The 25,620-nt window shown below is 29.9% G+C and overlaps 1 protein-coding gene, 1 long non-coding RNA gene and 1 other non-coding gene across 3 annotated transcripts; 1 reads left to right on the top strand and 2 right to left on the bottom strand.

The window, feature by feature from the left end:
* Positions 1-4,279: 4,279 nt before the first annotated feature.
* Positions 4,280-8,509, bottom strand: LOC102592785 (uncharacterized). The gene is made up of 3 exons (XR_368831.2): positions 8,088-8,509; positions 4,658-4,747; positions 4,280-4,571 (listed from the first exon to the last, which is right to left on the bottom strand). It is a non-coding gene; the product is annotated as an uncharacterized lncRNA (long non-coding RNA).
* LOC102592444 (protein FAR1-RELATED SEQUENCE 5-like) lies at positions 4,761-8,073 on the bottom strand. The gene is made up of 2 exons (XM_006366017.2): positions 5,738-8,073; positions 4,761-5,534 (listed from the first exon to the last, which is right to left on the bottom strand). Exons 1-2 carry the CDS (start codon positions 6,267-6,269, stop codon positions 5,473-5,475), a joined length of 594 nt encoding a protein of 197 aa, XP_006366079.2. The 5' UTR covers positions 6,270-8,073; the 3' UTR covers positions 4,761-5,472.
* A 1,307-nt stretch (positions 8,510-9,816) lies between the features above and the next one.
* MIR1919 (microRNA MIR1919) lies at positions 9,817-9,912 on the top strand. Its single transcript, NR_127225.1, has one exon. It is a non-coding gene; the product is annotated as a microRNA MIR1919 (primary transcript).
* The last annotated feature ends 15,708 nt before the right edge of the window (positions 9,913-25,620 follow it).

The raw sequence follows: 25,620 nt of genomic DNA, 5'->3' as shown, positions 1-25,620 counted from the left end.
AAAAAAATAAAATAAGTTTATTTTTATAAAAATGCTGCCATAGCATTAATTGTCATTTTTTTTAAAGAAAATCGTAAAAACGCTTCACGGGCAGCGATTTAAAAAAAATAAAAAAAAATTACCATCAGATGTTGACTAGTTGACAGAAATTTCAAAAACAAAATAAAATAATAGAATATTTCTACAATTATTGTTGCCAAGGCAGCGATTTTAAAAAAAAAAAAACTAGTTCCACTTGGCAGCGATTTCAAGATATATATTTTATTTTATTTTTTTGTTAAAAAGCTGTCAAAAGGCTGAAAATTGCTGCCTTGACAGCTTTTTAGTTAATTTTTTTTTTCTTTTTTAGTTAAATTTTTTTCTTTTTTTTTTTAAATTCGTTTCTCTTCAATTTTTATTTTTTTAAAATTGTTTTTCGTTTTGAAAACAAGGCAGTGTTTTTATTAAAAAATAATTTTTTTAACAAAAAAATCTGAAAAGGCAGTCTAATTAAGAAAAGATTTTTGAAAAAATAAAAATTAAGGAAAACGCTGCCAGGGCAGCGATTTTCCAAAAAACAATTTTTACAAAAAGCTGTCAAATTTTTTTTTTCTATGGAAACGCTGCCATAGCAGGGATATTAGGTGGAGGAAAAAAATTAGAGTTAAAAAATCGCTGTTGTGCCAGCGATTTTAGTGAAAAAAAAAAGAAAAAAAAAATTAGACAAAAACAATTTTAACGGAGTACACGGCGTTAATATGTGTCAGAGGAAAATCGCTCCGGCAGGAGCGATTTTGCCGTTTTGGTTTTAAAAAAATATGATATGCCCTTTTGGAATTTTTGGCAATTTTTTTTGCCCTTTTGGCTCCGGACTCAAATTAAAGATATGCAAGAGCAAAATTTTCAACTTACTCTTTGTTCTTTCTTTGCCTTATAAATACTGCTTCAACAAGAAGAATGAAAAAAAGTGCACAAACTACTAATGATTAGTTTTGTAAGATAACTCACTGCTTAAGTTGCTTGGATGTTTCCTAAACGTTATCTTGAAATTTCAATATTTTCATTGGAATTAATTTGCATTTTTCGTATATATCTTTTAATTTATATACGTAACTAAAAATTCTCAATTCTGAGAGTTTATATAAAATATTCAAGTCAATTTTACACCCCTATATATAATAGCTAGCAAAATCAATTCTATTATTTTTATCGAGTTACTAATTAATACTCTTATCACATAAACTTAATTATAAATTTATAACTATCTTGTTATTGCAAGATATGCACCTTTCATAATTCATACACATATTTGTACGTATACACATAAAGTCAGAGTTGATAGAATAATACTGTATGATAATTATTGAATTTCACGTGATGGAGTCTAAACTTTTCTCTTTTTCACAAAATAAACTCTTGCATTATTGTGATGTGATACTCAACACAACTCCAAGAAAGTTCCTATACATCTCTCTCACTATTTGGCATTATATACTAAAGTTTTCACTATCCATAATTCATCACTAAATGCATACACTAAGCACACGAGCACTGATCAAATAAATTAAATAGTAATGGGAGCTAAAGTACTCACTGTTATAGAAAACAGGTGCAACCATGATATTGAAATTAGAGTTTGGGTTAATCGGGCTCGACCTGACAAATTTCAAAGCATAATTAGAATTGAAGGTGAAGGTGGATGGAAGGAAGTGAATTCCAAAAATTTCATCCATCGAGACGCTACGAATATTCTTAATGATGAAGATGAATTTGTATCGTCTACGTTGTTAATGATTTATATTGGTGGTGTTTATAGAGGATATTACTTTATTCCAATTCACTTAGTAAAATATGTGAAAGTCATCTGCGACATAAATGTAGATGGACTTTTTGTTATTCAAGGAATCAAACCAACATTCCATTTCTGCAGATTCAAGTAATTTTGTTACTACTTCATATGTTTCACTTGTATTCAATTAAATGTTGTTTTAATTATTATTTTTTATACAGGGGTTGCGCCTTTTTTCCTTAGCTCAGAGGAAACAAAAAGGAGATGATTTGAACCTGCAGTATTTATGTTTGGTATTTTGAATTGATGGAATGCACAAATTCAGAAGTATGAAGTTTTGATGATAGACAAGGATATTGAAGAATCAAGTTCAACACTATAACGAAGTAAAGTGTGTTTTCTTTTTGATGTAATTGATATTGTTCTAGGGTTATTATTGAATTATAACAAATCCTAAATTGAAGTGATCGAGTAATTAAAGTTGTGAGGTTTGTAACAAGAAGAAAAAATTGATCTTCTTGGAGACTTTCCTTTAGAATATTATCCTTTGTAATCTAAAATCGCTCTTGAATTTAGTGCAATTTGATTGCTGAAATCCTATACACTGTGGGTTGTAGGTTTTATTCCCTTAAGCAAGAAAGTTTTCCACGAAAAATATTGTGTTCTCTACGTTTTTGCTTACAGTTCAGCATACATAAACCTAATTCCTCTCACAAGCAGTTGACACTATCTCTTTCATTAATTGTTTAATTTCTTCTTCTTCATACACATCAATATCTACGCGGATTGCAGGTCGCTAATCCTACAGCTATAAGGATCATCTCTAAAGCTCATTCCGAGGGAGGCTAAGATAGTAGCAAGCTTATTAGCTAAATACACAAGGACAATGAAGGATCCACATATGAACTGAAATCAACCTTATGTTTTTGTAACATCTCCTTCTCTGGTAATAAATGCTCTCTTCATGTGGATGCAATTGTATCTCATAGACTAGTTCCACTTTTGTATGAATAAACCTTCCGTTCTTAAGAAGAAAAAAACTCCAATTCTTGATTTACTTATCTTTATGTATACTTATCTCGATTTCTTGATTTACTTATTTTTAAGTTTTGATATTCATCATGATCTCGGCAGTAGAAGCTCAAATATAATAAGAGGATCGATGTATTAATGTTATAATATACTATCAATATAATGTCCAATGATTAATGATATATCGGCCCTCTACTTTGTTTATGACATGAATTGTGCTAAATAATACCATCATTTTAATTTTTCAATAGTATGTAGGTGCTTCGAATCATTCGACTCATCTTATATAATAAGTTTTGATACTATATATGTTTATGCGTTAATGTTATCTTTATTCCAACTTCATCAAAATGTAAGGATCGGAGATTGATATTCTATTTCTCCTTCTACACTAGATCATCGCATTGTTAAAATTCTCATAAATTTTGTCCCTTTACATTTTATAAAACTGGAACATACTTACGAAAGGAAATTAATTAACTAATTATCTTTCCAATGTTCTTCAGATTTCACTGAATCATCCCTAGTTAGATGAAAATTCACTATTAGAAAATATGAAATTAGCTATAAAATTATTAGTAATTCCAATCAATTCATAGCTAATCCATAGCTAAAATATGAGTTAACATAAAAAAAATATTGTTTAGCTATGAAACTTTATCTATCGTTAATTCACATGAAATATTAAGGAATAAAACCAAAGAACCATTTTGTGGATAATAAATATTCTTAAACTTGCGAGTACAAATAGAGGATTCGGCTCCTGTCCAATGCCTTTCCATCCAATTGGTCCAGTCCCCCTTTAATCTGCTGCCATTTGTCACTTAATGATCTAAGGGTCAATAATTATTTAACCAAAACAACCTCTTAAACCATGGTTAAGCTACAATATCTTTTTTTAATTTCTTTTTGTTCCATATTAATGACACGTATATAGGAGAGGATCTTTTTGATCAATCCCTGCTCAACTTTTTTTTTTTCACGTTCTTCCCAAAAATCAAATAATTTCCATCACAAACCCAATTTCTTTCAAACTAAAAACTCCATTATTTTCATATTATTTAAATAACTCTTCCCAGATTTCTCTATACATTCAACTTCTTAACAAAATTGAAGTGCATTACAATGGCCACAAGAAATTTCTACAACTAAATAATATTATTGTTCTTGTTTCTCGCTATCAGACGGTTAAGAGAGAGTAAGAGATTTCTTCGATTATTATATAGGTGTTCGTTAATACGAGATGAAAAACTATATAGTAACTTAGTTTTTCTCAGTTAACCAAGAACAGGAAATTCTTGTTTCTCAACTACTAAGTGCAAATAGCTTCTGCCCCATTTACTTTCACTCTATCACTTTTTAAGGCCTAAGCAATACAAGCCAAAATGCACCAAAATAAATCACTTTTGACAATCAAATAAGCAACACAACAAACTTGCATTAAATACACTAAAAGAACTCTCTGTTATTGCCTCAACGAACAATAATCAAACCTCAATTAAATTATCAATTGTCAATATGATGACAATAAACTGCCACTAGATTGTTCCAAAAAAATAAATAATTGGTGGGAAAACAAATTTCAACAACCACGAGTGGGTTATGGCCTTGACACCAAAAAATGGAAAGAAAAAACTTAATTCACAGATGCGAAAGTCAATTGCACACTGGAATAAAATCTATGAAAGAAAATAACAATGCCAAAGAAGTATACATCTCAACTTTGAGATCAATGTTGAGAATACTTGTTAAAATCAGGAAATGAAACATCCTGCAATTAATATATTATGTGGTGAATAACATCACTTATTAGAAATATACATATATATGCAAAGTATTAAAAGTTCTATTACTAACTCTTAAGAGTTGAGTCAAACTTTCATTAGATGAATATCCTTGAGACAACTGAGAAGGACACAATGGACGAAAGCTTCCTTCTGTCACATCCTATAATTTAAAACATAAGTTTCACATTATTATAATAAACAAGAAATAAATGAGATGTCGTGAGATACCATAGCGTTTGATGTATCTAATAAAGGTGTATAAGGGACTTGAAAATGTGGAAGGTGATCTAACTGCTGATCAGTTTGGCATTGAAGAGATTTTGGCAATGAAGTCCTACTTTTCTTCTTGGACTTTTCCGTGAAACTCTTTGGCCGAGTATTAGAACGACGAGCTGGTTCCTTTCTTTTTAATCCAGTCACCTTTGTAAAATTTGTATTGTCAATAAATTCACTGAGCTCATTTTGAGTTGTATTGCTTGGAGCTGACTTATCAGGTGATTCCTTTCTCTTCTTTATATCTTTTAGCTTTGCAATCATCTCATTCGCACCATTTACAACCAATTCATGCCCTTCACTTGAATTTGGATAAAAGTATGGCATAAATGTCTTTTTCTTCTAGAATGGCATCCATCTCGTTTATATTTGTAACATCTTTTGTCCACCTCTTTAGTATATATTGTATGGGAATCCTATCCTTTATATTCAATGTGTCCAGGATCTTTAAAGCATGCCTACATAGTATACCCAAAAATTCAAACAATTTACAGCTGCAAGAAACTTGAGTTATTGATCTCTTAACAGTCAAGACATGCTCCTTAACACTTCCAAGCGTGCTAACATTATAGGTACATAACTCTCCTTCATTATAGGAGTCATTTACTGAAATCAGTAATGACCTTTCCCATTCACTTTGGAACATGTCAAATATCGTTGGGGTGTATACTTCCCTAGCATGAATCAATAAAGGAAGTTTAACCTTCAAAATAGGTATTCTTTGAGTCATGTCAAAATTAGACTTATTCTCATTGGTGCGCTTATCATCGACTGATCTTTCAAAATGCTTAAAAAATTGAACAATATCCAAATCTGATTTCAAATATCCTCTTAAAGATCCAATAAAACTCTCACCTTAATTGTGTGCTTTGCATACCTGCTGAGAATGTATTTCTTCCGTATGTCATGGACCATTTCTCTCTTATAGCAAATGTGGTTTTCAGCCAGCTGTTATCCGCAAGATCATATTTGTCAAGCATTTCCTGCCATGCACTTAAGAAATCCTCTTCATACTCATAATCATAAAGCAATTTGCTAAAATCTTTTGGAAACGATGCATTATCTCTAAAAATATGACTAAGATGTTTAAACACATTCTTTTCCAAGTACCATACACAAAGGCGATGATACGCCTGTGGCATTACTAATGAGATAACAGAAGATATAGCAGGATCTTGATCAGTAAAAAATGTTTGTGGTTTATCTGCAGACATAATCCTAAAGAATATATTAAAAAGCCATTCAAATGATTCAGTTGATTCTTCATATAAAAGGGCTGCACCAAATATAACCATTTCCCTATTATTATTCAAACCAACAAACAATGCCAAAGGTCGATACTCTTTATTTGTTCTATATGTTGTATCAAAGGAAACAATATCTCCATAAATCTTATAATCTCTTATCATCTTTCCATCGGCCCAGAATTCATTAGTTATCAAACCATCATCATCTAATTGTAAAGACTACCGAAAAGCAAGATCTTCAAGTATTCTTTTCTCAAAATAGTCTACCAAACTACGAGCCACTCCATGTTTCAAGCTTTCTTTTCTTTTATCCCGAAGATAATTCTTTTGATCTCTCTTTGTGTAACCTAGAAAAGATTCTCCTCTAACTTGACGAGCAGCATAATCAAATGAAGCTTTAGGACGTATTCCTGAATCATCTAATAAGTCAATTTCATATGCTTGAGCAACTTTTATCTTTCTTTGTGAGGGTAACAAATGAGCCAAAGAAGGAGAAACAAGAGGATGATTATGTTTCTCTTCAAATGAAGTGATGCGAAAATTTCATTTAATTGACGATTAATAATAATATGAGCTAAGCACCCCGTTCTAGGTTTCCTGCTTATGTTTTTGAACCACCATATCTCATTTGATTTTGTTTCTATACCCTTCTTTATAACATGTAAACTTTCTTGAAGTCACATACCCTTGGGCTTTGTTTTTGTTAGCCATATTCTTTCCTTATGCTAAAACCAATTGCACTAGCGTATTCATTATAGTAATCATATGCATGCTCATCCGAATCGAATTCCATTCCAAGTTTTATTGACAAATTACATTCACTTTGAGACTCACTAGATCCAATCTCCATAAATCTAAAATACAAAGAGTATATATAAGATAAATAATCGATAATCTTAAAGCTAAAGAGAAATGCAATCTTAAATTTAAGAAAATTGATTATAAAACCAATTTGAATAATATATTACATAACATTTATGGGGGAATAATATGTGAGATGAGACTATACATGATTCTAATTTCAAGGAGTGAATAGAAAGAAAACCTAGGCATCATGTTTTGTATATACTTGGCGGGAATTGTTTTGGCTAACAAGAAACATGGAGTGAATCCAACTTAGAAAAATATGTAGAATAATATACAAAAACTCTTATTAGTTCACAACAACAAAAAACAGAGTAGAGTAAATAACTGAAATACATAGTAGGAGCTCTGAGGTCACTTTCAAAACTAGGCTAATTTCAGAGGGCATATGAAATTAGTGATTTTCGACAACTTCAATTCAATTGATTTTGCAAGTCTACATGGTTGAACACTTGAACTTCACATACATAGTACAAACAAACATAATTCTAACAACATGTTATTCTTATTTCTTACTTATCCCAACCTATCTAATAAATCTCAACTAGAATTTTTCTACCATCATATTTACCTTACCTTAAGTAAAAGTAACACACATTATAGCCATACAACTCCTCTCCATCACGTCAAAGACACAAAAATCAAAGGTTATAATTTCAATCCCACCAATTATCAAGCTTGTTATTGTTTCTTTTAAGAATGCTTTATCATGTTCTTTTAGTATTAACTATGGCTTCTTCAATTTTGGGAATAACCTTTCTCCCTTTTTAGATAAGAGTAAGATTTGCGTACACGCTATTCTTCACATACCCTACTTATGAGATTACACTAAATATGTTGTTGATTTCTGACAACTTCAAAGTGACATGCTACTTTGATATTCCAACAACTTCAAGTTGTAACTTCACAGGCAACCATTGTTAGAAAATGTTTGTGAACTTTATTAAATTTATGCTGTGTGCTTAAGAATATTAAATACTCACATTTTCGGAATTTCATTTTTACATAATATACCCATAAGATCTAACTGAGACATTTTATCGAACACATTGCGTATACTTTTTCACACTGAAAGTTGCAACTACAAGAAGAGAGTAAGAACAACGAATAACAAACCTGCTTTTGTGTTGTCTCTTCTTGCCGAGAAAAAAATATATTCACCAACTGACTTTTCTTGATCTTTTTGATCTTCTGTTGTTGTCACTAGTAAATGATTTAATCTTCTCTGTTTGTTGAGTCTTGTATTTTTCTCTCTTGAACAGATATTGTCCATGGTAAGCAAATCTTTTTTCCAGCAAAAGATAATTGCCTCAACAATTTTTTCGACTTAGAAATTAGCAGAAAAAATTTCAGCGACCCTCTCGGATTTCTTTTCTATCTTGAGAATTCAGCGGTAAGGTAAGCCAAAAAGATATTGTAGCTTAATTATGGTTTAAGAGGTTATTTTGATTAAATAATTATTGATCCTTAGATCATTATGTAATAAATGGCAGCAGATTAAAGAGGGACTGAACCAACTGGATGGTAAAAAAACTGGAATTTGGACTTGCCAAAGAAAAAGAGAAAAGCAAAAGAAGTGGAGAAAAAGACGCCTTCTTCTTTTTTCCTCTATTTAGGGTTTGTTTGGAAAGTCACTTGTTAATTGGAATTGGTGTAATTACTAGGATAGTAATTACCAGCCTAGTAATTACACTGACCTGTTTGGTTGCCACAGTGTAATTACACATGTCCTGTTTGGATGTCACAGTGTAATTACACATGTTCTGTTTGGATGCACAATTGCAATCATAAAATTATAATAAAATTTTAAAATAAAAATTAATTATTTAAAATTTATACTAGACAAATAAGAAACTTTATAAATGACATTAAATTAAATATTTAAGATATATATTCTTTTTTGAAAATATATTAATTAATAAACATATTTTCTGTAACTAATATTATGAAAAATAATTGATTTATATTTTTTCAAATTAATATATTTCAATTGAATTGATCATAACAACTAAAAGTATGAAGTTTCTACGAACATCGTGAAATGCATGTTTGATAAAAAGAATAATATATAAATAAAATGTCATAAATTATTAAATGTTTGACAAAAATATAATCTATCAACTCTAATTAAAAAAATGACGTGCAATGTAGATTCAATATTACTAAAACAAATGAAACTGAAAATATAACATAGGTTATAAATTCAAAACAAAAAATTTAACATAATACTCTTATATAATAAAATTATGCTAATGAGAAAATAAGCATGGCATAAAGAAATAGATAATACGAAAAAATTACATAGAATCACATAAAGTAAGGTTGAGAATAAGAAGAAAATTAAATATAATAATATAAAACAAAAAATAAACTTTTACAAATTTTTAGAATAATAAAATTAAAAAAAAACTTAAAATAATAGAAGTAAAAAAATTAAAATAGAAATAAAAAAAATTAAAAAGTAATCAGGTGGTAATTACACCATGTAATTACCAGCAATTCACAGTCTCTGCCCTGTGAATTGTAGAGTGTAATTACCCTCTGTCAATTACACTAATTACCTGCTGACCAAGTAATTACCTGTCCTTCCAAACAGGACAAGACATTGTAATTACACCAATTACGCCAAATCCAATTACCAGAGTGTCCTTCCAAACATGCCCTTAGTAAAATCCCCTTTTTATCTTCTTTTGGGAAACCTCCAACGGGTTGATATACTTTTTGTTTGAGCAGTGAGTACTCTTCGTCTTTACTAACCCTACAAATTCTATTTTGGAGTTCTGGCAACTTTTAGGTTCCTCCCAATCGCTCCGATGCCTTTGATGTTCACATCTTCCGTTAGTCCTGTCGCAGATGACTTTCGCCCTTCTCATTCAGCCCCTTTCTCTAAATCTAATTAATTTGATTTCAATGTGGTAGGACGAGAGTCATCTGTGACAGGATAATGGAAGATCTAGTTATCAAAGGCTTATTGGGCGTTTTTTTCATGTTGAGTTCGTAGCATAATCTCCAACTTTTGCAGAGTATTGCAAAACCAAAGTAGCACAGGTAGACATTTCATTACCATTACTCTATTAGATATTAAATTGAGTATTATTTGCTTTCGTTTTGAGCCTATGCTGTTGAATTTGATGTTATGTTAACACAAGTTACTATTTCTGTGTGAGTGTTGTTGAGATTTGTCTGTAAAAACTAAGCTTTTTATTTAATCAATATTATGAAGATGTGGTATGTGGGAGATGTGTTGGACATCAATAAGCAGAAAATGAAAACATATAGCAGTGTTCAACTTTGCGCAGGCCTAGATGTGTTGGAGTTTTAGTAATTATGTAGTTTGTCAATTTTGCGCCTTGTTATGTATGTTTGAATCTCTGAGTTTGTGTGTGTGTGTATATATACCTACACATATATACATAGAACAATTTGATGTGTTCATTGGGATCTATGTGTACCATGGATAACGTAATAATCGGATGTATGTTTATGCAAACATTGTACACATGAATCTCCATGGGTTGAGGCATCTGTCAAACATTTTGTGGTAAGACAAAGATAAGAGTTACAATATTAGAATCTTTATCTCCAAAAAGAAGAGAAGAGGTTATAAAATCAAAATATCTTGCCTTCCATCTGGGTCCAGCTTGCGCTCCTCATGGGTAACTCTATCCACTAATCTTAGACCTCATGGTTCTCAACCTACTTCAATCCTTAAGCCATACCCTTGGGTACCTTCCATACCCTTTTTCACCAGCCAATGCATCCTATCCAGCTGCTGCTAGCAATGTATGTCATTTTTGGCTGAGTATGAAGTTAATTATCCATCATTTGGTATTTAAAATTTTAGGGAGAGCTTGACAATTCCTTTCTGTACTATTGTCATTGCAACAAGGCTATTCTAGCATTTCTCTTAAAGTCCAGGTTTTTTCTTCCTTTGTGGTGTGATTTATCATATTCTATTTGTTTTTTATGGCCAGTAAAGCCTCGAGTCATAATGCTTGCTCTGAGTACTTTCTTGCGAATGTTGAAAATTGATTGAAAATTATTTAGTTAGGTAGGTCAGTTTGCTTAGTCCATCAAAGTTTGTTCTTGCAAGTTTTGCTAGTTTTTGTATTATGTCAAATCAAGTTTTTGACTATTCTTATTTCACCAACTGCCTCTAGACTATTAACCTTTCTCGATGCAAATATTTTGCAAGTGATTTTTGAAGATATCGTATGATCCTCTTGGACCTTAGTTGCTACCTACAGAATCATGACTAGGATGTATCAAGCTGCAAAGTACCTGCCAATAGATAGTTATGATACACAACTAAGGATATATCAATTTGTTCATTGCACTAAAGCATACAAAACACCATTCTTAGGTTTTCTGTTCATATTGTTCTCGAGGCAATTCTTCTTTGACTACTAGTACATACTTCGTCCACTTAAAACCTCTTAGACAGTTAAAGAATATTACGAGATTATTATCCTCAAAACAAAGGTTTTTAGAAGTTGGATATTTAATTAATATAGTAGCTAAGGGTATGCAATTGGGATTAGAAACCTTAAGCAATCTTCAAAGTACATAAAGTAAACTTGTGAAGCAGAATCAGTTGCTTATTTTTCATATACTTCAACATATAAACAAATTTAAGAGAAAACAAGAACTAATGACTGCTAATACAGTAATTCCACTACACTGCTAATACAGTAATTTCTCTACCAAATTGCAATGTAGGCCCTCGCAACCTTCCCATATCCAATGGCCTTCTTGTAAACTGGTTTGCGCATCATGCCACATTCTGCTTGAGACTGATGCTTTACTCTATACTTGTTCGTCTGGTGTTCTCTCTATATAGGAGCAGAATCCTTGATTCCTGTATCTCTCGTTCTTGATTTCCCTTCACCCTTGCTTCTACTGGACTTCTTTTCTTCAGTCTTGCCTTGAGAACAATATGAAGAGATTTACCTACAAACGATGTTCTGTATGTTTTAGTAAGAACTTGAGTGTACATAATATATATAAAAGAATAGATGTGTAGATATTCTTTCAAGAACGACAGAAATAATTTTCAGTCAGTCTTCAACATGCCCAAGAAAGTACTCACCCACAAAGCCACCTAACTAAATAATTTGCATTATGACTCAGGCTTTACTGACCATCATAACAAGTAGAATATGATAAATCACACCACAAAGGAAGAAAAAACTTGGACTTCAAGAGAGTTGCTAGCATGCCCTTGATGTAATGACAACAGTACAGAAGAAAATTGTCAAGCTCTCCATCAAAAATTTAAAAAACCAAATAATGAATTATTACCTTCATACTTAGCCAAAATGAGATATGTTGCTCGTAACAGCCGGATAGGATGCATTGGCTCGTGAAAAAGGATATGGGAGGGCACCCAAGGGAGTGGCTTAGTTATCAATGAAGTAGGTTGAGAATCATGAGGTTTAAAGTTAAAATTAAGAGGAGGCAAAACCACAATATAACTTTGACCATGAGGAGCGCGCAAGCTGGATCCGAATGGAAGGCAAGATATTCTGATTTTATAACCTCTTCTCTTCTTTTTGGAGATAAAGATTCTAATCCTGTAACTCCTTACCTTTGTCTTACCACAAAATGTTTGACAGTTAATTAATAACCCATGGAGGTTCATGTGTACACATAGATATCCCAGTGAAGCAGTGAGTGAATCTGGCATCCTACAAGAGTGTCTGAGTGTCCATAATACTTAAATAAACATTAAACTACAAAGCCTCTTCATCAATCAATTTATTTTTCTCTTTGCTAATCGAATTGTCTGAACTGATTTCCAATAGAATTCACAAATCAAGTTTTACTTGAGAGAATTATTGAACACACTTCTAAATTTAGTGTCAAGTCTTTTTTCATATAGTTCAAAATAAATAATTATTCAAAGTTCTAGAGTTTTGTCGAATTTTTTTTTCATTTTTGCCTCTTATTTATATTTTCTAGGTGGCAAGTAATTTCAAGAGAGTTAATTGCTCATATTTATAATTTTACTTTAAATTATTTATATTTCCAATAATAGTTTAAGAATATCTAAAAGGGTAAAACTAAAAAGTGGTGTTTATTTTATATTCTAAACTCTTTTTCATAATAGGTGTACATTTTCTCAAGAATTCACTTATTTTGAAATAGAGAGAGTATTAATTGATTTTTTTTAGATTTTTTAATTGTTTAAAATAATTGAACTATTCAAAGTTTAAGATGAATGTTCGAATTTTTTTCATATATGTCATTTTCTTTAGGGCAACTTTCGCATATAGCCATTCAAAAATAGTTTAATTATGCTCTATAATTATAGTTTGCTAATTACGATTCGTAACTACATGTTATAGGTAGGAGAGTGGCGAGATTGGGCGAGAGAGGGCAAAGAGTGGAGAGAGACGAATTGTATATGTATATCTCTCAAATAATTGTATATATGTAACTAGTATACATATGTATTTGTATATCTAGCGAGCGAGATTTGGAGAGGGAGGAGAGAGGTGAGCGAGAAAGGGTAGAGAGTGGAGAGAGGCAAACTGTATATATATATATATGTATATTTGTATATCTGACGAGCGAGATTGGGAGAGGGAGGAGAGAGACGAGCGAGATTGGGAAAGAGCGGAGAGAGGCTGGCGAGAAAGGTCAGAGAGTGGAGAGAGGCTAATTGTATTTATTATATGTCATGTAATTGTATATGTATGTATAATTTGTGTTTGTATATGTATAAAAGAGGACAGGTAACATAATTAAAGTTAAAAATTAAGTTGTGAGCCGTAACTAATTCAAACTATAGTTATATTAGCTAATTAACTAGTATATGTTTGCTTTTTCGCATAATTTTCCCTTTTTTTTTAATCAAAGTTTTATATTTTCTATGAGATAAAATACAATACTTACAGAGTTTTATTTATGATTTCATAAAAGATTATCATAATAGTGAAAATTATGGCTTAAATTATGTCCTTGATTGATTTTTGTAGTATATGTGTTTACCTCATAAATTTAGTTAATATGAAATAAAGGGAGTAATATTAAGGAAAAATTACTGAAATACACGTCTTATGTTTTTCTTATTTCCAATATCCCTTTCTATTTCTAAAAACCTCTAAAATCTCTTATTTCTTTAATGTATCCGAGCCAGTATTTAATATATCCGAACTACATATTATGTATCCGGTTTATTTTATAATGTATCCGAGCTAGTTTTTAATGTATTTGAATTACATATTATGTATTCGAGCTAGTTTTTAATGTATTCGAGCTACATATTATGTATCCGGTTTATGTTATAATGTATCCGAGATACTCTTTAATGTATCCAAGTTACATATTATGTATCCGGTTTGTGTTACTTTTTAAGGGATTAATGTAATTACAAACTAAATAGGGATAGATTGTAATTTCATATTAAAACTATGTGATTCCTAAAATTTACCCAATATTAATTCTATCTTCAAACTATTGACAATCTTAAAATCATATTTTTTACTTGACTAACTAAACTTAAATACCCCTAATCTTGCAATAGGAGTTAGGGATGTACCGCAAAATTGGCTTATTGGTAATGGATTATCGGATTAACGGTTGGTGAACAGATTAAAATTTTATAGTTAATGTTTTATCGTTGCGAGATCAGATTACTCAATTTTCTTATTGGGGAAATCGTTAACCAGATAATTCTCTATTTGTTAAGAAAATACTTATGTGCATGCACCCTCAAAACTTAGGTTTTTATATATGTCTCACTTTGATTTACAATTACTAAATTACCAGCTTAAGTAGGGTTAGAATTTTTTTGTTTGTTTGATGGGAGATCAATATATTGGTGAGTGAAAGTGAAAGAAGAGAGCATGAAATGGTGGAGTTAATACACCGCCCACTAACCTTCCTATAATTTTTAATCTGGTACCAAATCAATTATCAATAGCTCGGGGCGGAGCTATAGCCATCTAGGGTCTCCAGTCGAAAAATTACGTTGTATATATATATTAAATCCTGAGTTTGAATTATATACATGATCAAATTTAAGAAGGCTTATGAGGTGTCATGTGACGCTACTTCTCGAAAATTTTACTAAATATGTTAGGCCAAACACATACACAACCCCTCAAACTTGCCTTCATTTTTCATTTTGGCACTCCAACTTAGCCTTGTTCCATTTTAACCCTTAAACTTCATTTTTTTTTTATCATTGAAACACTAATACTAATTTTTATGATTTTTTTATGTATGTTCTTCAATTGCAATTTTTTATTTTAAAAGAATAGACGTGTGTCTGTTAATTTTCGTAAAAAAATTAAACATTGGCGAACGAACATAAATTTTTTCAAATAATAATATTATTTTTTGAGATTTCTCTGTATTTTTGCATGAAAGTAAATTAACAAAAGTTCTTTGATTTTCTTTCTTAAACATTCAATTAAAATTAAATAACACTACTTATTTATTATTTCTTATCATCTAGGCTATCTAAATTTAACGTAAATACTCACTTTTTATTTTTAATATAAATCAATACGAATAAAAAAACTCATCTTCAATATGAGTAAAAAGACTATTGTTCATTGCTAATAACACTACTAAAAATGTTAAAACTCGACTGATTTTAATTTGTTAGATTGTCGGTGATTTTTAAGAAAGAAAACCAACACAATTTTGTTAGTTATTTTTCATATAAAAATACATAAAACTCTTAAAAAGAAATTATAATTTTTAAATAAATAATTATATTTTGTTACTTTTTATTTTTTTAAACTAAAATTAATTGACACATGTCGATTTAAAATAAGAAGTTGCAATTGAAAAATATATATAAAATAAAGAAATCATAAAAATAGTATTTCGTGTTAAAATGATACATAAAAATGGAGTTTTAAGGGTTAAAATGGAACAAGGCTAAATTGGAGTGTCAAAATAAAAAATGAGGGCAAGTTAGAGGGGTTGTATATGTGTTTGGCCAATATGTTATATACTATTAGAAAGGAAAAACATAAAAGATATATTTTAAAAGGTGACACTCCTTAAACAAAGGCTGCTTGCAGCGCAATTGGTCAAGCATTGAGAATCTAAACCTTTAGGATCACGTGTGAATCTGTAAAACCTCATTTAAATAAAAAATTTATGATTTTTTCCCTTCTTTCTCACATTAGTAATACTTATTATTTTTAGTATAAATTTTAGGAATGACGTAGTTTTAATATGAAATTACAATATATTTCTATTTAGTTTGTAATTATATTAATTCATGAAAAAGTAAAATAAATTGGATACATAAAAACTAGCTCGGATACATTATAAAATAAATCGAATACATAATACGTAGTTCGGATACATTAAAAATTAGCTCGGATACATTATAAAATAAACCGGATACATTAAAAAAATTAAGGGATTTTAGAGGTTTTAGAAATAGAAGGGAATATTGAAAATAAGAGAAGCATAAGACGTATATTTCAGTAATTTTTCCTTATTTGTATTTAATGATGATATTCAAAAAAGAAAATCCAATAAAAAAAGAGTTATTTTTATGTTTTTTCCCTTCTTTCTCACATTAGTAGTACTTATTATTTTTAATGATGATATTACTATTACGACCTAAACACAAAAATTTCTTTTCTCAGAGTCAGACCACGCCTTATGACGAAAGGGGGAGAAAGGACGGATCACCTGTCGATCTGTGATCAAAGAAAACTATACCTGAAGAATGGGATACAGATTGACAAGCACAAAAGGGTAGGCTTGGCTATTAATCTACGCTCATTGATGAGACGGCGACATAGAGAAGAAAGTATACCCTTTGTCACCCCATTTTTCACCAAAAGAGTATTTTGCTTATTGAAACTTGTGCCTTTCTATTGTTAGACGAAAAAACCCAGCCAATATTAACATATCGACCCGTATGTCCCTAGGTTGTGGGCCAACTTGCTTTATAAGGTCGGTTGAAGGCGTCATTTCATACTAAAAATTAGCATTACTTTTTAGAAACATTTATCCTATTCAAGTAAATTATTAATACTTCTTCTATTAAGGAAAATATTAAAGGACATAATTTAAATCATAATTTTTATTATTGTCTTTTATAAAATCATAAATATAATTTTATAAGTAGTGTAATTTATCTTCAAGAAAATATGAAACTTCTATAAATGAAAGTGCAAATACGAAATTTTTTTCAAATATTCATCTTGAACTTTGAACAATTTAATTATTTTGAATAATGAAAAAAGGCTAAAAAATCACTTCTTATGAAATAGAGGGAGTATTTAGTGTTTCGTTTTAATTTAGTTGTCTTACTTTCCTATATATTTTGTTATATATTTTAAAATTATATAAGAAATATTATTTAAAAAATTACGTTAAAAACATAAATTACAATAATTAATAATTTAAAATATTTAAAAACCATATAAACATTTGACTGACTCTGCATTTCATTGTGTCACATGAATTGAGATCGAGAAAGTAACATATATTATTTGAAAATAGCATAACAAATATTACAGGTTATAATATAATTTAACAATTTAAAATATTCTAAAAAATACCTAACTCTACAAATTTCATCAATATTACATAAATTAAAAAATTAAGAGTAACATATATTGGGCCCGTGACACGAGTACAATATCTTATACATTATACATTATACACAATAGTATAAGATTCTCCAAGCACACATGTCTTCGTCGACATGTGTGCTTCTTGGTATAACCATTGTGTTGAAGGCCATTTTTGCGATTACAGATGGAGCATTTGGACTCTTCCCATTCTAAAGGCCTCAACAGTCACAACATTACCACAACTTTTCTTTAATCTATTCTCTCCCATTATAAATACTTGTAATTTTCATATATGACATATATTATAGTACTATTTTCAAACTATAGCAGTAGGTTTAGATTTTCAAGTTATAGCATTAAAATTTTCAGGTTATAACAAATTTCACAAAAAAAAATGTTTTATTAATTGGAAAAACTTTAAATAAATAAAAAGATAAACGAAATTAAAAAAAACGGAATTAGAAATAATAAAGTAAAAAACTGAAATTATGGCCTGTAATTTATTTTGAGCTTAAAAAAGATAATTAATGATTAGCATGAAATAAGGGATCCAAAACAAATTAACAATATTTTTTATCCTTAATTCACTCAAAATCAGTTAAAATAAAATAAAAAATCAGATCATATCCTTTTTTCTTTAACGTTTCTCTCTCTTAATTCTTCAGCCTAAAAAATTACCAGAATCGAGTAATTGAAGGTATTTTTCATTGAAAAAAATTGATTTTATTGAGATGGACAATTACTTATCAATTCTAATTAAACATGGTGGAAGATGGGATCATTCGGGTTAGTATTTATTATTGTTTAGTGTTTGTTTTTAAATTACATTGAAATGAAAAAAAAATACTAAACTGTAAATCGTCTCTATGTTTAAGATGATATCATTACTTGTAAACTGTTGTGAAATGTATAATATTAGTGATTTTCTGTTTTTGTGATTGTTTTGTGTATTTTTTTCTTAAAGTATAAAGTAATTGTATATTTATGAATGAATTTAATAGAATTATTGGAAAGAAATTTGTAAGAAAATGTGTTTCGTAAGATGTAAAAAAAGTTATTTGGATTTTTGACGAATTGTATAGCAAGTGTGTTAAGTTGGTATTAAATTATAAATTTTAGTGTGTTATATTAGATGTTGTCTTAATCAACTTGTTGTCTTAAATTGTTGAATGTACCAAATTTCTTGTAATTTTGTGGTTCTATACATATCATGTGAAAAAAGTAAAAACAAAAAATGAATTAACAAGAAAAATAAGACAAATAAATTAATGAGTAAAATAATAAATAGATAGAAAAACATTAAATAAGAAACAATTATAATCAAGTTATGTGACTAATTATAAATTTTGTGATAGTACAACATTATAATATACATCATAATAAATTAATAATTAACAATCCTAAATATTTCGATAATTATATTTAAAAATTACGATAAAAAGTATTCTTTTAAGTCTACATGTCATCTTTGCCATATAATTGGAGGAGAGAGATCAAAGCAACTTTCAATAATTTTATATATACTATGTTAGTTAAAAGTATTATAAATCACAATAATTAATAACTAGAAATATTTTTAAAAGGTTACTATTAAAAAAACATTTGCTTGATTCTCAAAATTTTACTTCTCACATAAATTAATTGAAATAGAAAAAGTAACATTAATTGGGCCGTGCCCCTATTTCTAGTAAAAAAAAGAGTTGTAATTAAATATTTTGAGTTGTAAATATTTTAAGATATATGTATATATATAGTTTCTCATTTTAAAAGGTGTAATCTCATTTTAATACATTTTTTTAATGTTTTTTCCCTTCTTTCTCACATCAGTAGTAATTATTTTTAATGATATATATATATATTGTTTCTCATTTTAAAAGGTGGAAAAATCCTACGTACGTCATTGATGATATACACCTTAGCATAGTTGTAAAAGATGCTCATTTGAGTTAACTTGTTCTGGGTTCAAACCCATACATATGAATTATTTATTTGAAATATGTTATTAAATAGGTAATAATTGTATATATAATTTTATCCAATATACAATGTAATTTTGAATTTTTGAATCTTTTTTCTTTAACTGTGTGATTAGTGTTTAGAATAAATCTAGATTCATTTAATCAATTAGTATTTTACTTTATACACATTAATTTATATATTTTTTATATTATAAAATTAATGCGCAGAAAAAATATCTTGATTGTTTGTGTATGGTAGAAATAAATGTTGGGATCGTTCAACATGGCAGAATTGCTAGGCTAACAAAATAGAATTCAACTCACTTTATAGAAAAAAAATTTATTCTTGATCACCTTGATAAAAAATTTAGCTCTGCTATTGCGATAGCTATTGATTGATTAGCGAATCAGTATATTTAAAATCTGATATTCTATAAGCCAAATCCTTAAGCATAATTATCCATCTGATCCGTCCAATATGCAACCCCAACATGAGTGAAATGCACTCCTGAATTCTTGTCCAGTTTAGAGGTGTTCTTAACACTTCTATCAATTTTTTATTTATTAAAACTCTCATGCTCCTACAAGAGTTTGAGACCACTTGTTATTAGGGCTGTGTATCGGTCGATTCGGTTCGATTTTGAAGTTTATTGGTTTAACTTATTAGTTATCGATTTATAAACATGCTAAATTGTTATAAAACCCTTAAGATATTGACTTATCGGTTATTGATCGTTATCGGTTTAACCGTTAAGATTTGACACAAAAATATATTTGAAAATCACTTATAAACAAGGTGACAAACCAAATGAAGCATGCACATGAGTTCACAGATTGCATCTTACTCAAAAGCACACTCAAGAGTTTGAGACAACTAGAAATAAAAGTAGAAAACCAAACTATAAATCAAGGACCTTATACAAAATGATAGAAATATAATTACTTAAATTACTATCGGGTTATCGGTTAACCCGTTACAAAACCTCAAACCTTTAAGAATAGATAACCCGATATAAAAAAATTAAAAACATTATCAAAACCTCTAAACCAATAACCAATTATTGATAAATCAATAACTTTTTTTGGTTCGAATTATGGATCGGTTCCTTTTTGAACGACTCTACTTGCTATGTCATATGACAAATCCAGGGGCGGCTCAACATAATTCGAGGCCTAAAACGAAATTTTAATTATAGGCCTAAAATATAAATAAATTTATCTGTATTTATTTATTTTCTAAATTTCAAGATGTAAATTATTTCCTAGTATCTTTTTTATAAATGTTTTTTCAAATATTTTTTTTAATTATTATTTTTAGGTAAGATTTCATCAATTCAACATTGGAAAACAATCTTTTATTGAGACAATTATTATATGAATTGTTAACATAATTCTATAAGTGATAAGTATATAAAATTTAAATAAAGATAAGAGTTTGAATCATATTCTAGAATCATAGAATATGATTCAAAAAGTTGATAACTTGGTATACCCTACTTTAATATGAAAAATTACGAAGAAATAAAATAAAATTTATAATTCACTTTTCGATTATTGATTCATGTTTTTGACAGAGTATTGTTCTAACTATCAAAGATTTGAAAAAAGAAAGTGCAAAAGGAATTAAAAAGGATAAATAATGTGAGTGTTAGCGAAGAAAATATGAGAATGAAAAATAATATTTTCTTGATTTCTTCTATTTTAATGTGGTTAAGAAGAAATTTGAGCCTCCCAAAAATTAGATGCCTAAGGCATTGACCTTAAATCTATTTAAATTCTTTTTAAAAAAAAATAATCAAAGACCACATGGGTCAAGAATTTTATTAAACTAAGAGAAAATATATACAAAATCATGTGGGTTGCCTAAGTGAACAGCCCACCAAATAAATAAACAAAACAATAAAAGACAACACCTACCAACTAAGAAATATCAAAAAACAAAATTAGGAAAGTGGAAGTTGAAGAATACTTGCTGGTGCAGCGCCTCTTTCTCGATACATCATCAAATCGGAGCTGAAACTCGACTTCAATTCGGCGTAATTGTATACCCTTGAAAACCTTTGGTATTTTACCTACTCACTTCTATTCAGATTCATCTCAATCTATCCAAGCCAAATGATTTCAATCTTTTTGCTCAGTTTTCTTCTCGTAGATTTCATGTGGATCCAAGCTCGTGTAGATTCTGTGGAAAGAGTATTGTTGCTAATCCATCCATTTAACCTCAGGTTAGTTGAAATTAGTTCATCTTCTTTGATCTAACCACCGAACTTAAATCATAAAAGAATTACTAATTTTTGACATATTTTTTCGAGGTTGTGTATGGATTTCTGGGATTTGTACTATTGTACAGGTTGTGCAAAGTATTCTGAATTTGAGCAACTTGTCATGTACACAATTGAGCCCAACCAATTTTTCTCTCTCTTTTGGACTGATCGTTTGAAATAACCAATTTCGAAGTTATTCTGCTATGTGTATTGTGAAATAATAAACCTACTATAGATGTTAATTGACTGCTACAATCTATGAGTCCTGATTTTATACCATATGAAACACCCAAAACTCTCACCAGGTGCAGGGTATATCAACCAACTGAAATTCATTCAGACATCATATAATGTGTAGTAGCTTTTATCATCTAATATAGCTTTATCAGTATCATATGTAAAGTGTATTCAAATCAAACCATTTACACTCTTGTAGTGTTTAACTGCCTTATCCTCAACTGTTGTGTGCTTTGTTTATCTAAGATGATAATTCTCTTAGCTGTATCTGGAACCTCTTGGAGAGATCTAAATTCATATGTACCTGCAAAAAGAAAAATCAAGTTAGCAAAAAAATCAGCAAGAGTATTTTCCTCCCTTAAGGAGTGTTGTATTCTTACTGACATGGTATTCCTCAATCTATTGATGGAATTGACCTCCATTGTCACATTCCAAGGTACTTCCCACTCTCCCTTCAGCATATGTACCAAAGCCAACGAGTAAGTTTCAATTATAATGTTTGGAAAGTTGTTTTCTAAACAATATTGAAGACCTTCTCTAATAGCAATAGCTTCAGCAACTAGATTAGTAGAATCAGGGATCCTCACCCCCTTAGCAATCACCACCTCTCCTTCATGATTTCTGATACAAAAGGCAGCAGCACTAGACCCAGGATTACCTCTAGAAGCCCCATCTGTATTACATTTCAACCACCCAAATGGTGGAGGATGCCATTTAACCCATTTAGAGACAAACCTAGGTCTGAAGACATCCAATTAATAGAGCAACCATCTGAGGCCAAGTGGAAGGGACATCAGTATATTGAAACTTTAACTTCATAAATTTCTTAACAGTACTATTGATGTCCCAAATCACTTTACTTGTGGTGTAATTACCACCATGAAGCACAGTATTTCTCCTTTTCCATAAGAACCATAAGATTAGATTAGGAATAGCTTGAAAAATCACCTTTTGCCTAGTATTTCCTTGAACATCCCACCATTTTTTAATAGATTGCTTCAACTGAATCCAAGGCCCTAATATTCCAGCTGCAGATGAGAAATATTGCCACACTTTGTTGGCAATTTCACCTTTCAAAAATAAGTGTTCCATAGTTTCTCTTGCTAAAACAATACAACATAAGCAAAGTTGAGACTGATTAGGATTCCAATTAGTTATAATAGCAGCTACTAGAACTCTATTAGTCCAAACCCTCCAACTAAAGAAAGATATCTTAAAAGGAAGATCTTGCACCCATATCATCTTGCAATTTTCATTGACTTCCTCTTTTTTCCTCAAAATCTTCCATGCACTCTTAACTGAGAACTTTTCGGTGCTTGTCTTGATCCACCACGGTTTGTCTCCCATATCAGTCTGTCTAATATGATCCATATGCTGCCTAATATGTTCCACAACATGATAAGGCAGATGATCATACATACTATCATAATCCCACCCTACTTCCTTCATGAAAAACTCAATGTCCATCAAAGAGTGACACGTTTGTACTTCAGTTTGATATGTGTAAAGAGGACCTAGCTGGGTCCAATTATCATACCAAACAGTAGAAGTTCCACCCTCAGGTTCCCACCATATAAATTTTTCAATGTCATCCCTATTTTGTAACATATTCTTCCACAATTGAGATCCACCTTTCCATTGAATCAGAGTTGGATGCTTCTTACAGTATTTGTTCCACATAAAATTAGCCCAAATCTATTTAAATTCAATTGATCAAATAGAAAGATATTTTTAATGATATTAATACTTGTCTTACAAGGAAAACGCGTTGCTTTCTACCTACCTTTCCTTGTTCTATTTTCTTTTGTGACTCCATAATTTTTATTTTCAAACGTCCACCATATGGTTGGCTTGGGGGGTTTATACATGGACCCCAATCAGTAAATTAAAGAAGCAAAGAAGTACATGGATTTGTGGCTTTTGAGAATCCACAATAATCTTCTTCTTCTTTTCAAGAGGTCCTTTCATAAATTATATTAGTAAAAATAATGTATGTTATATTTATGTATTATTAATATTTTATTTAATATTTTTAAATTTATATATAAACTTTATTGTGTATGGCTAATAGATAGAAATTTATGGTATTAGTAATGCAAATGGTTTTAATGCATGTTATTTTTGATACACTAAGTCAAACACTACATAAGAAAGAATTTATGCGAAATAGACCACTTATACCCTCCATTACATTTTGGGATCAAAAATACCCCCGTCGTTATTCCAGGAGACCACAAATACCCTCAAGAGTTAACACCCCAAATTTTTAGTGACGTGGCAAGCCACATGGGACTAATCCCTCCACCTAAGCAATGCCAACTAAGATTTACTACAAAAGAACTTGACCTTTAGTGGCGAACAAAGTCGCCACAAATTCCCAAAATATTGCCACTAAAGGTTATGAGTGATTTTTAGTGGCGACTAAGGCTCCAACAACCATTCGCTAGTAAAACCTATTTTTTTAACAAAAAAAATATGTTAATTAATTTTCTATTGCAACCTAATTTTCTAAAATAAATAACTTGCAATATCAATATTAAAAACATACAATATTATTACAAAAAAATCATCAAAATTACTTCTCGATTCAAATCTCCTACTATATAATGCATCATTGTACATTTTATACATTTACATATGACATAAAAATAAAACATACAGTGTCTTCAAACTCCTACTTAATTGATATCATTTTTTGTTTTTTAAAAACAATGATGAAAAAAAACACAAAATTAGAATTTAATGTTAAAAACTTTTAGTGACGATTTTCTGGGCTTTTGTGGCGATTGTTGTTGCCGCTAAAGGTCTAATTCTTTTGTAGTGAATCCTAGTTGGCAACGTTAGGTGGAAGGATTAGTCCCACATGGCTTGCCACGTCAATAATAATTTGGGGTGTTAACTCTTGAGGGTATTTGTGGTCTCTTATGATAACAACAGGGGCATTTTTTATCCCAAAATGTAATGAAGGGTATAAGTGGTCTATTTCGCATAGTTTAGGGGTAATTTTGACCCTTTTCCGTTTATTTTTTTTTCAAATGTCCGTACATGAAAATCTATCACTACAAAGGTTGCGGGCCTCATCGGGCAACTCACTATTAAAAAAAAACATATTATTTTAGTTTTAATTTAAAATGCTACATATATGGATCAAAGAATTTACTCAGACTTTAATTTAAAAGTTTCGTTCTTAAGCAATCTCCAAAATTCATAACATTTCCCCATTAAATTGTATGTTCAACCTGATTGATTAAACATGTCTAGTCCATATCGAGCGTTCTAAATTTCATTCAGATAAAATTTTACTAATCAAGATCTCTATTTTAAACCTTTATGATCGGTTGACGAATATATGTGGCAACTTCAGGACTAAAGCTAGGACAAAATGTGTAAGTTACATCTGAATTAAGAGAGTGAGGAAAATTAGTTTTGATCCAAAAAAAAAATAAAGTAATAAGAATGAAATAAGAGGCAGAAAATAAAGTTAGAAAAAAGGAAAACAAAAAAGGGCAAAAAGAGTTCAAGATGCCATGTCAAAATTTTGACAAAATCTCTTTGTCTTTTCCTAGTAATGTGTCACATCACTCACATCAGTTTTCCTCTACTAAATTCATTTTATTATCCAAAGCTTCTT

The sequence above is a fragment of the Solanum tuberosum genome, unplaced genomic scaffold, assembly GCF_000226075.1.
Source record: "Solanum tuberosum cultivar DM 1-3 516 R44 unplaced genomic scaffold, SolTub_3.0 scf00597, whole genome shotgun sequence".
Lineage (NCBI taxonomy): Eukaryota > Viridiplantae > Streptophyta > Magnoliopsida > Solanales > Solanaceae > Solanum > Solanum tuberosum.
This window is presented reverse-complemented; position numbering and strand designations above follow the sequence as displayed.